Below are 14,179 nucleotides of genomic sequence, written 5' to 3' on the forward strand. Positions count from 1 at the left end.
CAGGCAGAAGGGCGGGCAGGAAAAGCCACAGTTTTTTCACCTTGACCCCTAGGTTGAGTTTCCATTTAGAAGATGGGATTTTAAAGAAGTAGACAGAGAAGCTAGAGAGATGGCAGGCACTCAAAGGCAGAACTGTTTTCAAATGCTTATCTATATTTTGGTCCCAATGAATATCACTTTACATTTCAAACTCTCCACACGAAGAGCATTAAAAGGAACAAAGAACTTGTGAGTTGCATAGTCATTAGAGGTGACACCTCAAAGGTAAATCTGTCCTACAACCCGTCGTTTTAAAAAATTATTTATTCCATTAAAAAATTCTGCCCTTTGTTTTTCTGCACCTGTGTGATATTTTCTGTTAGTTTTACATCCAACTAAATTTGAAACCGACCCAAGCCAATACCTCAAAGTACCTTTTTGGGCTATCATTTTATTTTAAAAGACTAAATCACATTTGAAAACAATTAAGTACTCCTTTAGTAACACACAATTAACAGAGTAAATTGTGAAGAAAATGACGAAGTCTTATTAAGCTTACTTTAGCAACATCCAAAATAATCCCCAAATTCTTGTAACGCACCTACAGTCCCAATAAAGTCCATGGGTGAGCACACAACCCAATGTCTAAGACTGACTTGTTAATGATCCAAAAAGAAATAAAATCCTAACAGAGTATATTCAATATATAGTAATAATAAAAACACTAATGCCCTATAGTAACCCCATTTAATAGTATTTAAATTTAAGTGGCCTTTACTGAACAAAACTTACATTACAAAATATAGTCTCTTGAATTTAGACATCAAAGATTATATAGTTCCTCACTTAATCTAAAAAAACATGAAAACAGAAATAAAAAGTACAAATTTCTTATAATCTCTCTAAAACTTCATTAACAGTCTAATGAACACTTTCCCCCTAGCATTACTTACTTTATGAGGGCAAGCTATTGTTCTTGGAGCATCATCTTCTTTAATTTTTCTTGGCTTCATTCTTACCAAAAGAAAAAAGAGAGAGAGAGAGAGAGATTTGTAGGAGTGGGTAGACTCAACTGGCATAAATCATATAGTCCCTAAAATGTTTTCCTTACAGGTCCAAAAGCTAAGATTACAATATGCTTCCGTGCAGGGGAGGGACGAGACAACTCACATTCGGAATACCTATGCGTGTGAAGCTCTTCCCACTGGCCAGAAAAGAATGATGATGTTCAGAAAGACCGGGTTGCTGCCTAGGGTCGCAATGCTAATGAGCTGGTGGGGCAGTTTAGGATGGCCATGCTGTGATCTGTGTGACTCAAATATCTGCTCCTTCCCCGGAACTCTTTAAAAGATACAAAAGATCAGCAGCCCAGATAAACAGAGGAAATCTCCTAGTGGGAGTGAAACAATGTATCTAAGAGCAGTTGCTGTGATAATAGGGATGGCTTATACTCAGAGAAACAGATATGGGAGGCTCTTAAAAACATAGATCCCGCCCGCGCTGGCCGGTTTGGCTCAGTGTATAGTATCAGCCTGTGGACTGAGGGGTCCCAGGTTCAATTCCAGTCAGGGGCATGTGCCTTGGTTGCGGGCACATCCCCAGTGGGGGGTGTGCAGGAGGCGGCTGTTCGATGTTTCTCTCTCATGGATGTTTCTGGCTCTCTATCCCTCTCCCTTCCTCTCTGTGAAAAATAGGTAAATAATAATAATAATAATAATAATAATAATAATAATAATAAATATATTACAGCCAGCCCGCATTGGCTCAGTATTTGAGCATTGACCTATGAACCAGGAGGTCATGGTTTGATTCCCGTTCAGGACACATGCCCAGGTTGTGTGGGGCATGCAGGAGGCAGTCAATCAATGATTCTCTCTCATCATCTCTCTCTCTCCAAAATACAAATACTAAAAATATATATACATATATCCTAACACAAATACTTAAAAAAGGGAGGGGATCCACTCACACTGACAGAAAGGACCTTTTAGATCACACACAGGTGTGATAGCTTGGGAAGGGAACCTAACTGTTGTTAACTATAGTGTTGGCTACTTTAGGAGCCCCCGAGGGACTGGTGGACAGATGGGAACACCCATATCTCTTCATTCTGCTTAATTTTTAGCACACTATTGGTGTTTGTTTTTTTAAAGAAAATATGTATATATATATATAAGAGCATTTCTTTAAAAGGACAGAGATGTCTGGCCCTGCTTGCGAGAGAGGGAGTGCAACAAGAGTTCTGATCCCGTGAGCAGCCAGATTGAGCCCTGCATTAATTACTATCCAGAGAGCTTGCTGAGTGGGTAACTTACCTACCTGCTATTTCCACTGAGCCAACACTTGGTCTTTTGTCAGAACTTTCTCTCCAAATACTCCCTACAGAACTGTGTGTGGTGGAGGGGTGAGAAATTAATAAGAGTTCCTAGAAAAAAGAAGTACATCTCTGGAACAAATGTTCTTTCTGTCCCTAGTTTTGCCATCTCACATCCTACAGGAGGATGCATATTTAATGAACAACTAAGTCAATGATTCCTCACCAAGAGCCAATTGACCTCCACCTTTTTATTAGAGTTTTGCTGTCATCTTTGTAATTGCAAAGGCCCTAACGACATCCTTCTTCACCCTTCATCTGGGACAAGGACTAGCTTCTTACTTTATAAAGTCTAACTCAGGAATCACCTAAACTTTCCGTGCCCTGGAGGAGCAGAGGTGAAACAATTTATCTGGCAGCTGTAACTTATTTCTAAGGAATTTGTTCAAGACTACAAATTTCCTGTTTTACATGACAACATTTTCAGTCTAGTATCCTACCCGTACCCCAACATTGTAGGTACTGGCCTTTCTTGTACTTAAGAGAATTACCACATCAATTAGCAAATATTTTCTAAGTGCCTGTTGTGTACAAGGGCTCTGAGCTGCTAGCCTTTGTTATTTTAAATACCACTCAATCCTAGAGTTTGGTTGGGTCTGAGTTCATAAAACTAGATAGGACAAAAATTTGATGCCACTGCGCCACCTGGAGGTTATATCAAAGTTTGAAAAACTATAGTGGTTTATATGAAAGGGTTCTACTCCAAATATCCATTAAAAAGAGTAATTAAGGCCCTAGCTGGTTTGGCTCAGTGGATAGCGTGTCAGCCAGTGGACTGAAGAGTCTCGAGTTTGATTCCAGTCAAAGGCCATGCCTAGGTTGCAGGCTCAATCCTCAATAGGGGGTGTGCAGGAGGCAGCCAATCAATGATTCTCTCTCATCCTTGATGTTTCTATCTCTCTCTCCCTCTCCCTTCCTCTCTGAAATCAATAAAAAAGATATATTTTTTTAAAAAGAGTATATCAAGAACCAAGCTTCAGTCTTCCCAATTAAGAATGTTTTAACCTTTGATGACCCCACTGACGTGTTCTAGGTCTGGACTCTAGAGATAGCTACACTACTGAGTGCCTAAATTCATAAAATGGTCCTCACCTAAAGAGCGTCAATTTTACTGCCTGCAAATTCTCTCAATAAATCATTTTTTTAAAAATGCCCATTGGAATGACAAAGAAGTCTTACAGACAATCCTTTCCCTGACCCACCCATCTTGGGGTCTGAATGTGGCAACAGTGGAGGTCCCTGTACCAGGAAGGCAGGTGTGGCTCAGCTGAGTTTCCACACCCCATACATTTTCTTAGAGTATTCCTAGGAACTGCATCTTTAAAAACATGATAAACTTTAAATACACACAAAAGTAAAGAGAATGGTGCCATGTACTCAACTCTTAATTTAAAAAAAATGCTATTTATTGAGTGTTCCCTTCCTTTAAATGTCATTTTCAAAATGTGTGCAAGTTTAAAATGCATTTGGACAAAAAGGAAGTGGAAGGTGTTTAATTGCAGCCACTCTTAAGCTGCTTGGCAAATCACCCTGCTTCACTCAGAGCATCGAATGAGGCAGTAAATGCTGGTACCTTTTACACTCTATTCCAATGCAAACACTGGGAAAAGGTCATTTCCCAAAGAAGTATACTTGGAAAGAGTTTTGTGAATAAAGACTAAAATCTTCACAGCACCAATTTACATATAACTTGCAAACAAAAAATACATATTCTATATTTGAAATCCAAAAATTGTAAAAAAAAAAAAAAAAAAAAGAGAGAGAGAGACTAAAATCATATTACTACCATTTTGAATATCTTCTTGACTTGCCCAAAGTAGACAGAAGTAGCCAAGATTGGAGTTTTCATGGACTGTGATACTTTACACAGATCTTTTGATCCAAAGACGACAATGACAACACCAAAGGCACTACAAATGAGACGAAATGGGATGTGCGACTTGATGCTGACTTGTACTAGTTTCACGACCTTGAGCAAATTACTTAACTTCTCAGCCTCAGTTTCTTACTCTGTAAAAAGGTATAACACTGCCTACTTTAGAGCTGTGAAGGTTAAAAGTTGCACATTAAACTCTTGGGAAATGATAGCTATTATTTTCACCAGCTGGCTGTGTGTTAAATGGGCCTAGCTAAAAATGAGTTAATTCCTTAAAAAAAAAAAAAAAAAAAGCCAGTAAACCCAAGTCTAGTGCTCCACCGAACCACCTTTCAACTAAAGGACTGTGAGACTGGAGAAAGAGGCACCGGTAAAGTAAAAGGCCTCCTCGAGGTGTTAGAAATTATATGAGGAGCAGGTACCAACAAGAGATGTTTCCCTTTCAATTAACATGGAGAACCCGCTCCCTATGACATGATTGCTGTCTCATTCTGCATCTGTGGAAGGAAGACATGGTAAAGATTGGACTCCAGGACCAGGAACTGTAGGAATTTCCTGGTATGATTTCCTGCAGGGCATTGAGTAAACCAGAAGTTCCAGTCAAGTTAAATCTGCAATGTCCCAGAGCTGAGATTTACATTTCTGAAGCAATGATTCTTGAATGAAAATAAGCCTCTTGCCTGCAAAAGCTTACTTGACTTCAGACTGGAACCACCAATTGTGACCTGTGCTGACAGGACAGAGGTTTCTGTGTAATACAGTAGCATTTGCAAGCATGGTAAAGAACTATAAAAAGAATAATGCTGCCTTAGACAAGTGAGACAACATTTGTTAAATGAATTATCTCCTAAATAACAGTGCATAGTCATGTGATGATACTGAAGAGATTTAAGGTACTTTCAGCTCCATGATCACATTCACGTTAATCCTGTGATTAAAGTCGCAGGATGGGAAATGAACAACAAAATAACCAACCTGGGACTAACTTAAGCACTCTTTATTCTGATCTTTCTAGACCAAAAGTTTCCAAAGGGCTAACTTTAGTTAATGAAAAATGCACAAAAGTTGTCCATTTAATCAGGAACAGAATTTGCCAGGTCCCACCCACTGACCCTTTTGGAAGAATTTACTAAAAAGACATTTCAGGAAATAAGTGATCCATAGCTCCACCTTTCAAATACCATGACTTCCAAGTGTAAGTCATTATTATACTTGCCCACACACTAACTGATTTACTAAGCAGTCTAGGGTCAGTGCAGCAGGAGCCTGAAACATCCTGTGGTCTGTTGCAAGTCCAGTGCAAAATCCCTGCACCCAGTATATGAGGAGAAAAGAGCAGCTACCACACCTCCTTAAGCCAGCAGCCAAATTACAAGAGGAAGTGGATGAAGAGTGGAGGCCAGCAAAACAAGTTCTGTGGATCTTTATAAGCAAACAAGATGGGGTCTGGCCCAACAGTTTGAAACTTGGTGCCTTCAGCTTTCAGAGTCTCAGTCACCAATTCTGGGGACTCTGGGAAATCCCATTCAGCTGTTGTTACTCACATTCTCAAAATAGGGCATTCCTGGCTCAATATTTCTCACCACCACTACTGTCTAATTAGAGATTTGCTCCGTTTTACATGATCTTTCAAGATACCATGGGAAATGGGAGTGAGAATGAGCCCAACCCTATACACTTCATATACATTGTCAAGGTGAGCAAGATCTCATTCTATTGTATATAAGGGAAATCTTGAGCAGGTTGGCCATAACAGAAATAAACACATGCTATATTCAGGTGATCATGTAAATACTACTTACTACAGAACTTAACTATGTGCCAGGATCACCCTGCTTGCTCTAGAAATCCAAAGGAGTACCCATAAGAACCTTCTCCTACAGTGAGTCAAATGAGCTCTCTTCAAATACTGTCAGTAGTATGCCCCATTTTTATGCCATTGCTTTCCCTCATCCTGGCCCCCTTTTCAGGGAGTTTCTGACTTATCTTTTCATTTTTAGAAGACTCCCATACTACCAAAATCTTCTAGCTTCTTACTCATTCTGTCCACTACTGAATGAGATACTTTTAAAAAATATATATATATTATTGATTTTTTTTTACAGAGAGGAAGGGAGAGGGATAAAGAGTTAGAAACATCGATGAGAGAGAAACATCAATCAGCTGCCTCCTGCACACCTCCTACGGGGGATATGCCTGCAACCAAGGTACATGCCCTTGACTGGAATCGAACCTGGGACCCTTGAGTCCGCAGACCGACGCTCTATCCACTGAGCCAAACCGGTTAGGGTGAGATAGACTTTTCTTATAGCTATTCTCACAACCCACAGACTTCCTGTACCAAACTGCCTCTTGCAAAGCTGTCTTCTTGGTTTTCTTTTCACTGTATTCTTTAGGAAGTCTTCCTTTTGATGTCCACTCTCATTTTACTAGAATAGATCCTCAAGTAACCTCCTCGGAAAGCATGCATGCAACATAATAAAACAAATCTTGTATTTGATCGATAGCTTTGCTGGATCAAGAATTCTACATTTAAAATTTTTCCTCAGAAACCTCAAAACACCGTTCCACTGTCAGATAATTTCTTGTTATCTATTGCTGTTGAAGAAGAGTCTCAATCATTCTTTTGTAGATGAGCAATCTTTTCTCCCTCAAAAGTTTTTAGGTTCTTTATCCTTAGTGTTTTGAAATTTCATAAATGGTACCTTTAAGATATCTGGTACCTGGGTCCTCAGAAGGAAGATCTTAGGGAGCCCCGATACAGAGGCAAACCACGTATTCCACAACAGTGACACGTGTCTCCTGGGTTTAGGGCTGAAAGACCCTGGGCTTTCTGTTCAGAGGACTGGGAGCAAGCTTCCAGATCAGTGGCTCTGATTCTCCCGCAAGGTCAACAGCGCCAAGGGTTGTCCACTGCTCACTACCCACAGGTTCTCTTTCTGCAACACTCTGCTCCTTCACGAGGTCACATCACAATGTACATTTCAGTGCTGCATTCCCCCCTCCCTGGCCTCCTGCAGACTATTGGCTCTCTCCATGCTGTGCTCACTTACCCGAGTCTCCTCCTCCTCACCTGAATGATCCCCTGTTTCCTCTTACCCTCTGAATACCAGGGCTTTCCAAGGACTTCCTGAGGAGTCTTTTCCCTCCAAAACATCTTCCTCAGAGAGCTGACTTACCTAACACTTCCAGGCTTTCAGCCACCCCTCATCAGCCCCAACTTCCCGAAACCACCTCAAGTCCAGAATGGATGTTTCATTAGTACCTAAAATCAAACGCTGCCTTACCCTGAACCCCAGACCAGCACCGTCTCTCCATTTCCCATCATCTAAGGCAGGCGTCCTCAAACTACGGCCCGCGGGCCACACGTGGGTGTTTTTGCCGTTTTGTTTTTTTACTTCAAAATAAGATATGTGCAGTGTGCATAGGAATTTGTTCATAAACTATAGTCCGGCCCTCCAACGGTCTGAGGGACAGTGAACTGGCCCCCTGTTTAAAAAGTTTGAGGAGCCCTGATCTAAGGAGTAAAGATTTTTTTTAAAAAAATGTTTTTATTGGTTTTCTTTTTTATACAGAGAGCACCCTATCTCCCAGGCACACCTGACTGCTTGCTATTCTCTGATTATACACTGGATATGGAATGTGTGCGCCATGATCATGCCAATCTAGCATGCAGCCCACCACAGAAACCCCACCTACCCATCAAAGCTCCATGCTCTTCAAAACCCCAATCAAATGCCACTTGCCACAAAGCTTTCTTTGACCCCGTTGTCTTATTATCTCTACCCCTGAGGTAGAGCCTATATCATACATATCTCACTAAATTCTGAGTACCATAAGGAAGAGGTCACTAACTGTAAGAACACATGACAATATTAAACATTGGCATGACATCTGCCCTAATCTTCCCCAAATCTCTAATCTCACTAATGACTATGTATCCTACAGATTCCATCTATATTTGTCCTGGGGTGGGGGTGGGGTGGCTAATATTTGACACAGGTCTGCATTTAAAATATGAATGGCACATTAACAGCTGGAACAATGTCATTAACGTAAGTATTGAGCCTTAAATTTTTTGCTAAGCCATAACAAATTAGAAATAAATTAATGTATTTTTCTCTGTAACTAGTTTCACTGGACAGGAGAACAGTGTTGGAACCCTTGTTAAAACAATGGAATTCTTAAACTCATTTATTTATTAACATGTGGGGAAACTGAAGCTCCAAATGGCAAGAGGTCGCCCACCTTGTTTTTGGCAGGGCTGGGAGGAGACACTGGATACTCCAGGGCCTCCAGCTCCTTCCTACTCTGCTCTCGAGAGAAAGAAAAGAAGGTGCCCCACTCTGTCCTTAAGAGTAAGATCACAGCCCTAACCGGTTTGGCTCAGTGGATAGAGCGTCGGCCTGCAGACTCAAGGGTCCCAGGTTCGATTCTGGTCAAGGGCATGTACCTTGGTTGCAGGCACATCGCCAGTGGGAGGTGTGCAGGAGGCAGCTGATTGATGTTTCTCTCTCATTGATGTTTCTAACTCTCTCTCCCTTCCTCTCTTTAAAAAATCAATAAAATATATATTTAGAGAGAGAGAGAGAGAGAGAGAGAGAGAGAGAGAGAGAGAGAGAGAGAGAGAGAAAAGGATCACAGATTTCATTCTTCCTGACCCAGCCCTTACTAAATTTCCTGGGTGGTTCCAGGCTCCATTCAACCTCAGGCAGGGGAAAAGAGGACCCTCTGCTCCAGAGTTTATTAGTTCATTTCATTTTACTTAAAATTTTACATCTCTGTAAACTTTTCTATGCCCTTGTAAAAACTGCCCAATAATACTGGAAAATAAATAACGTAAAAAGGGCAGAGGCTTCTAAAGGGAACTCGGCCTGTTTTAGGCAAGACAAACATCCAATGGATTCAGACCTTCCTTGCTGCTTACCTCTTCACAGTCATAGGGTCCCAGCCATGAATACCTGAACTCTTACTGTCCCACCAGCTTACATTAACAAAATGCTGGGAGCTTCCCTAGTGCCCCAGTGAATCACGAACGCATGAAATCCTCTCTAGTGGTCAGCTGTACAAAGTAATAAAGACCCAGGTCTCCTGTAGCTTAGCCCAGGACAACACACTGCATATGAAACTTACAGGAGCAGGCCAGGGGATGGTATAAAGATATCCATTACCAAACAAATTATGTCCAATTTACTGATTCACAAGCAATGTCATTTATGGAATTAAAGAGTATTTACTTCATCTTATTGTCTTCAAGGATCAAAAATGGTGCCACTCACATTAACAGTATAGTTACTATTAAAAAGAAAACCAACTGCTTTTGTTTTCAAATGTTTCCCCCTAGAGCAAAAATACAAACCACCATTGTAACTTAGGCACAAAAAAATACAGCTGACAACACTCAAGTAAGATGAAAAGGAAGTTCTTGTAACTTACCTAGCAAATTCTGCCAGTTGTTTGGGATCTGAGAGGTCAATGCCAGGTATCCCTCCAGGAGGAAGTTTCTTTCCTGTCATGTACTCTGAATAATCAGGAGGTGAGTTCTCCCCAATGATCTGTTCTTCAACCACCGTCTCATGGTCAATATCTTTTTTTTCATCTGAAGCATACCAAAAGATGATCTTAGCTAAGTAAAAATGTCTATGTGGGCAAATACATTTTAAAAACTATATAAAGTGTTTTCATTACCAGCTTCTTAAATGGGAGATTTATAGCCACACCTTAATTTCTTAAGCACCCAGTCTTTTTCCTTAATCTCTTAAAATCCCATTTTTGCAGTCACCAAAATCTTCAATGCCAAACCCAGCGGGTCTGTCTCTGAATGCTCCTTCCCAGCCCACAGGGCGGTTCCCCAGCACCTGCTTCCCTGAATCCATCCACTTCTCTCTCTGGCTTATCTTCAGCTTCTTGCTTCTCCTACCACCTCTCTCAGAGTTCTGCTTTGGTCTATCACACACATTTCCTGTTAACCACCAACACTGCAACAAGTCTCACTTTATAGCCTTCACCTCAGGTAGACTCCTGCCTACCTCTCCAGCCTCCTCATTCTTCACTCTTCTCTCCTCACTCTGCTCAACTCTATTGGCATTTTAGTTTCTCAAATGCAGCACGGCTCAGCGCCTTTCCTCTGCAACTCGCTCTTGACTGTGACTTATAACTAACACCAGACTGCCAGCCCCTCCAGGACAGGGGTGCTGGTCAGTCCTGACCCCATGTATCCGCAGAGCCTTGTTCAAAGTCTGCACATGATTGGCCCTCAATGAGCACCTGGCCTGAAGAATGCAGGACACATCTCTAACTCATGTGTTACCAACATCTCAAATCCAATAGGGTAAAGGAATATTGACTCCCATAATTAATCTCCTGCATCACAGACATCAAATCCTATTGATCATTTTTAAAAGGTCTTCTCTCCCTTTCTCCTACCACCATCACTTTAGTTCTAATCATGTTCTGCTCTAGTGATGCTCCAAAGGATAAACTGATACAGAAAATAAAACCTGATACACTTTCACTGGTAGTGCCTCAACAGAGTATGTATAAACTACTTCAGCCTGGCACTCTGGGTCCTATGCTGTCTAGTTTCATTTTAACACATCTAGGCTCAACCTCTATTTCTCCTGTACACGTGACCCTCCATACTCCAACCAGCCATTTCCCACAGGTTAATTCACAAGTGCCTGGCAAGATACTCCATAAGCAGGAGTTCCCCCCTCGGCTCTCTCTAATTCCAGCCTACCTCTGAGCCTCCCATTCTTACTTTCAATTTCTATATTATTTATTGCTATTAACACTGCCAAACACTAAAATCATGCTGTTGTGAGTTTTTGTCGGCCTCTCTCCTAAACTGGAGGGAAAGGCCCAGAGCCCAAACCAGCCTTCTACAGCTCTGGCGCCTAAAAGCAGAAAATAAGTGCTCCAAAAACACAATGGTAACGGAAATGTTCTTTTTCTCCACCAAAGTGATTCACAAACAGCAGGAGCACTAGAACTTTCAGAAGTGAAAGCTTGGTTGTCCAACTCTTGCATTACCTTCCACCAGTTTGTTAAAACCCATGACCGAAAACCAAACCAAATTCTGCAATTAATGTCACTACCAAAAATAGCACATGGCTGTTTAGCTAGCACCCTGCTCTCTGACACCAGACGTGAGGGAAAGATACAAGTAGAACAGGTAGGTTCATTTGATTCAAGTTCCGTTCCTCTCAACAATGAAAAGCACAGAATACAACTGCTTTAAACTTTAAGCGCCTCTCTTCGCCCATCACTCTCCATTTTAGGAACTCTTGTTGGTCATTACAAGGAATTGCAGAATAGAACAGCAGCAGACATTTCACTGAATGTGTGTGTGTAGGCACTAGTTTAATCACACATACATCACCCTACAAAGTGGGAAAATTAGCAACTGCATTTTACAGAGGAGAAAGATGAGGCACAGAAAAGTTAAGTCAGTAGCAAATGTGAACTCATGAAGTCTAAGACCGTGTGCTTAGCCGTTACGCTCAGCTGTCTCTTATTTGGAACTAGAAAGGACTAGATAGAACTGTGCACCTGAACCTGGATAATTTTGTTAACCAGTGTCACCCCAATAAAATTAATAAAAAGTAAAAATAAAATAAACCACTTGGCACAATGCCTAGCAAAAACAAACACAAAAAACACTAGATAATATCTCCCGGGTTACCCATTGAGAGATGAAGAATATCCATCCAGGAATGAAGGGGTCTAAGAAAACAACAGCTGGGTGTATTAATAAGAAAGTTCAAGAAATGTAGTTATTGATCGTAAGTCACGAGGCTGGGGTTCTGCACTGTGACCAGATTCTTTCATCCCTCTTCTTTTCTCAGGGCTGAGGCGATTCTTTCACCTCCAATCTCTCCAACTCACACGACTGCTACTATGCATCAACTAACTTTCAAGTGGCACAGAAACACATTGGTGGGCAGGGAAGCTATTTTTCTTCACTGATGTTTTATATTTCTGATATTAGAATGATACCAAGACTCAGAAACATTGCTGCTCTGAGCAAGCTACGGATGAAAGCACATCTCAAGTATGCTGGGGCAGAAAAAGACTGACCTCCTAGCATAAAGAAGTCAGGCTAGGCCCTGACCGGTTTGGCTCAGTGGATAGAGCATCGGCCTGCGGACTCAAGGGTCCCAGGTTCGATTCCGGTCAAGGGCATGTACCTTGGTTGCGGGCACATCCCCAGTGGGGAGTGTGCAGGAGGCAGCTGATTGATGTTTCTCTCTCATCGATGTTTCTAACTCTCTATCCCTCTCCCTTCCTCTCTGTAAAAAATCAATAAAATATATTAAAAAAAAAAAAAAAAGTCAGGCTAAATCACTCGCTGTATTAGTTCAAACTGTGACTAAGGGCTTCCTATGTGCCTGGCATTGTTCCATTTCTGGCTGTTGAGGAACAAAAGCCAGAAACAAAACAAAGTTTTTGCCCTCTGTTCTCAAGATCAAGGTGCCAGCCAATTCAGTGCCCAGCAAAGGCCCTCTTCAAATGCTTTCTTGCTGTGTCCTCACATATCCAGAATTCCTGTCTCTTCCTATAAGAGCACTAATCCCATTCACCAGGGCTCTATCCTCATAACTTAATTAGTTCCCAAAGGCCCTAACCCTAACATAGGGATTAGGGCTTCAGTTTCTGACTTTTGGGGTGACACAAACAGAAGTCAAATGAGGAAATACTTAAGGCTCAGTTCTTAGTTTCAATATTCAAGATGAAGCATGGGGGGTGAGGGGGAAGGACGACACTAAGATGATTAAGAATTAGAATACAGCCCTGGCCTGGTGACTGGGTTGGTTACAACGTTGTTCGGATACACCAAGGTTGTGGATTCAATCCCCATTGGGCACACACAAGAATCAACCAATGAATGCATAAATGGATGAAACAACAAATCGATGTTTCTCTCTAAAATCAGTAATTTTTTTTTTTAATGAACAAAATAAACCCAGAGCAGAGGCTGGCAAGATTTTACAATCTCTAGGAACAGCCTGTGGGTCAAGCTCGGCCTGTTCCACGCCACTCATTTTCATTTTTTCCTTTTTATCCTCACTTTTAAAAATTTTGGTAAAAGATATTAACACAGCCCCAGCCGGTTTGGCCCAGTGGATAGAGCTTCAGCCTGTGGACTGAAGGGTCCCAGGTTCGATTCCGGTCAAGGGCACATGCCGGGTTGTGGGCTTGATCCCCAGAAGGGGGTGTGCAGGAGGCAGACAATCAATGATTCTCTCTCATCACTGATGTTTCTATCGTTCTCTCCTCTCCCTTCCTCTCTGAAATCAATAAAAATGTATTTTAAAAAACGATATTAACATAATATTTAACTCTCTGTAAATGTGCAATTCAGTAGCATTAAGTACATTCACAATGTTGTGTAACTATCACCACTATCTATACCCAACACGTAATTGCCCCAACAGAAACTTGGTACCCATTGAAAATAACTCCTCCTTCTCCAGCCTCAGGTAAGCTCTATTCTACTTTGTTTCTATGAATTTACCTATTCTAAGTATCTTTTATTAGTGGATCCATACATTACTTATCCTTCTGTCCCTGGCTCATGTCACCAAGCATGTTTTCAAGATTTATCCCATGTTGTAACACGTATCAAAATTTCATTCTTTTTCATGCTTGCATAATATACCTGTATGGGCATACCCCATTTTGTTTATTCATTCATCTATTCATGGACACTTAAGGTTATTTTCATCTTTTAGCTACTGCGAATAACAGAATGATGGGTGTACAAATACACCTTCTATTTTTATAAATAAAATTTGATTGGAACAGTCATACTGATTTGTTTACATACCTCCTATGTCTGCTTTCCTGTTACAATGACACATGGAGTTGATTAGTTGTTGCAACAAAGATTGCAAGATTTTCAAAACCTAAAGTATCACTATCTAACAATTTTACAGAAAAGGTTTGCT

General features: G+C 41.1%; 1 protein-coding gene across 1 annotated transcript in view; it reads right to left on the minus strand.

The window, feature by feature from the left end:
- Positions 1–14,179, minus strand: part of YY1 (YY1 transcription factor) — a 33,311-nt gene that overhangs the window by 2,774 nt on the left and 16,358 nt on the right. The window contains exons 2-3 of the mRNA XM_079769879.1: positions 9,666–9,828; positions 933–993 (exon numbers count right to left, since the gene is read on the minus strand). Coding sequence (XP_079626005.1) covers positions 933–993; positions 9,666–9,828 — 224 coding nt within the window. The remainder of the gene's footprint in view (positions 1–932; positions 994–9,665; positions 9,829–14,179) is intronic.

The sequence above is a fragment of the Cnephaeus nilssonii genome (genome assembly GCF_951640355.1).
Source record: "Cnephaeus nilssonii genome assembly, chromosome: 4".
In the NCBI taxonomy this organism is placed as follows: Eukaryota; Metazoa; Chordata; class Mammalia; order Chiroptera; family Vespertilionidae; genus Cnephaeus; species Cnephaeus nilssonii.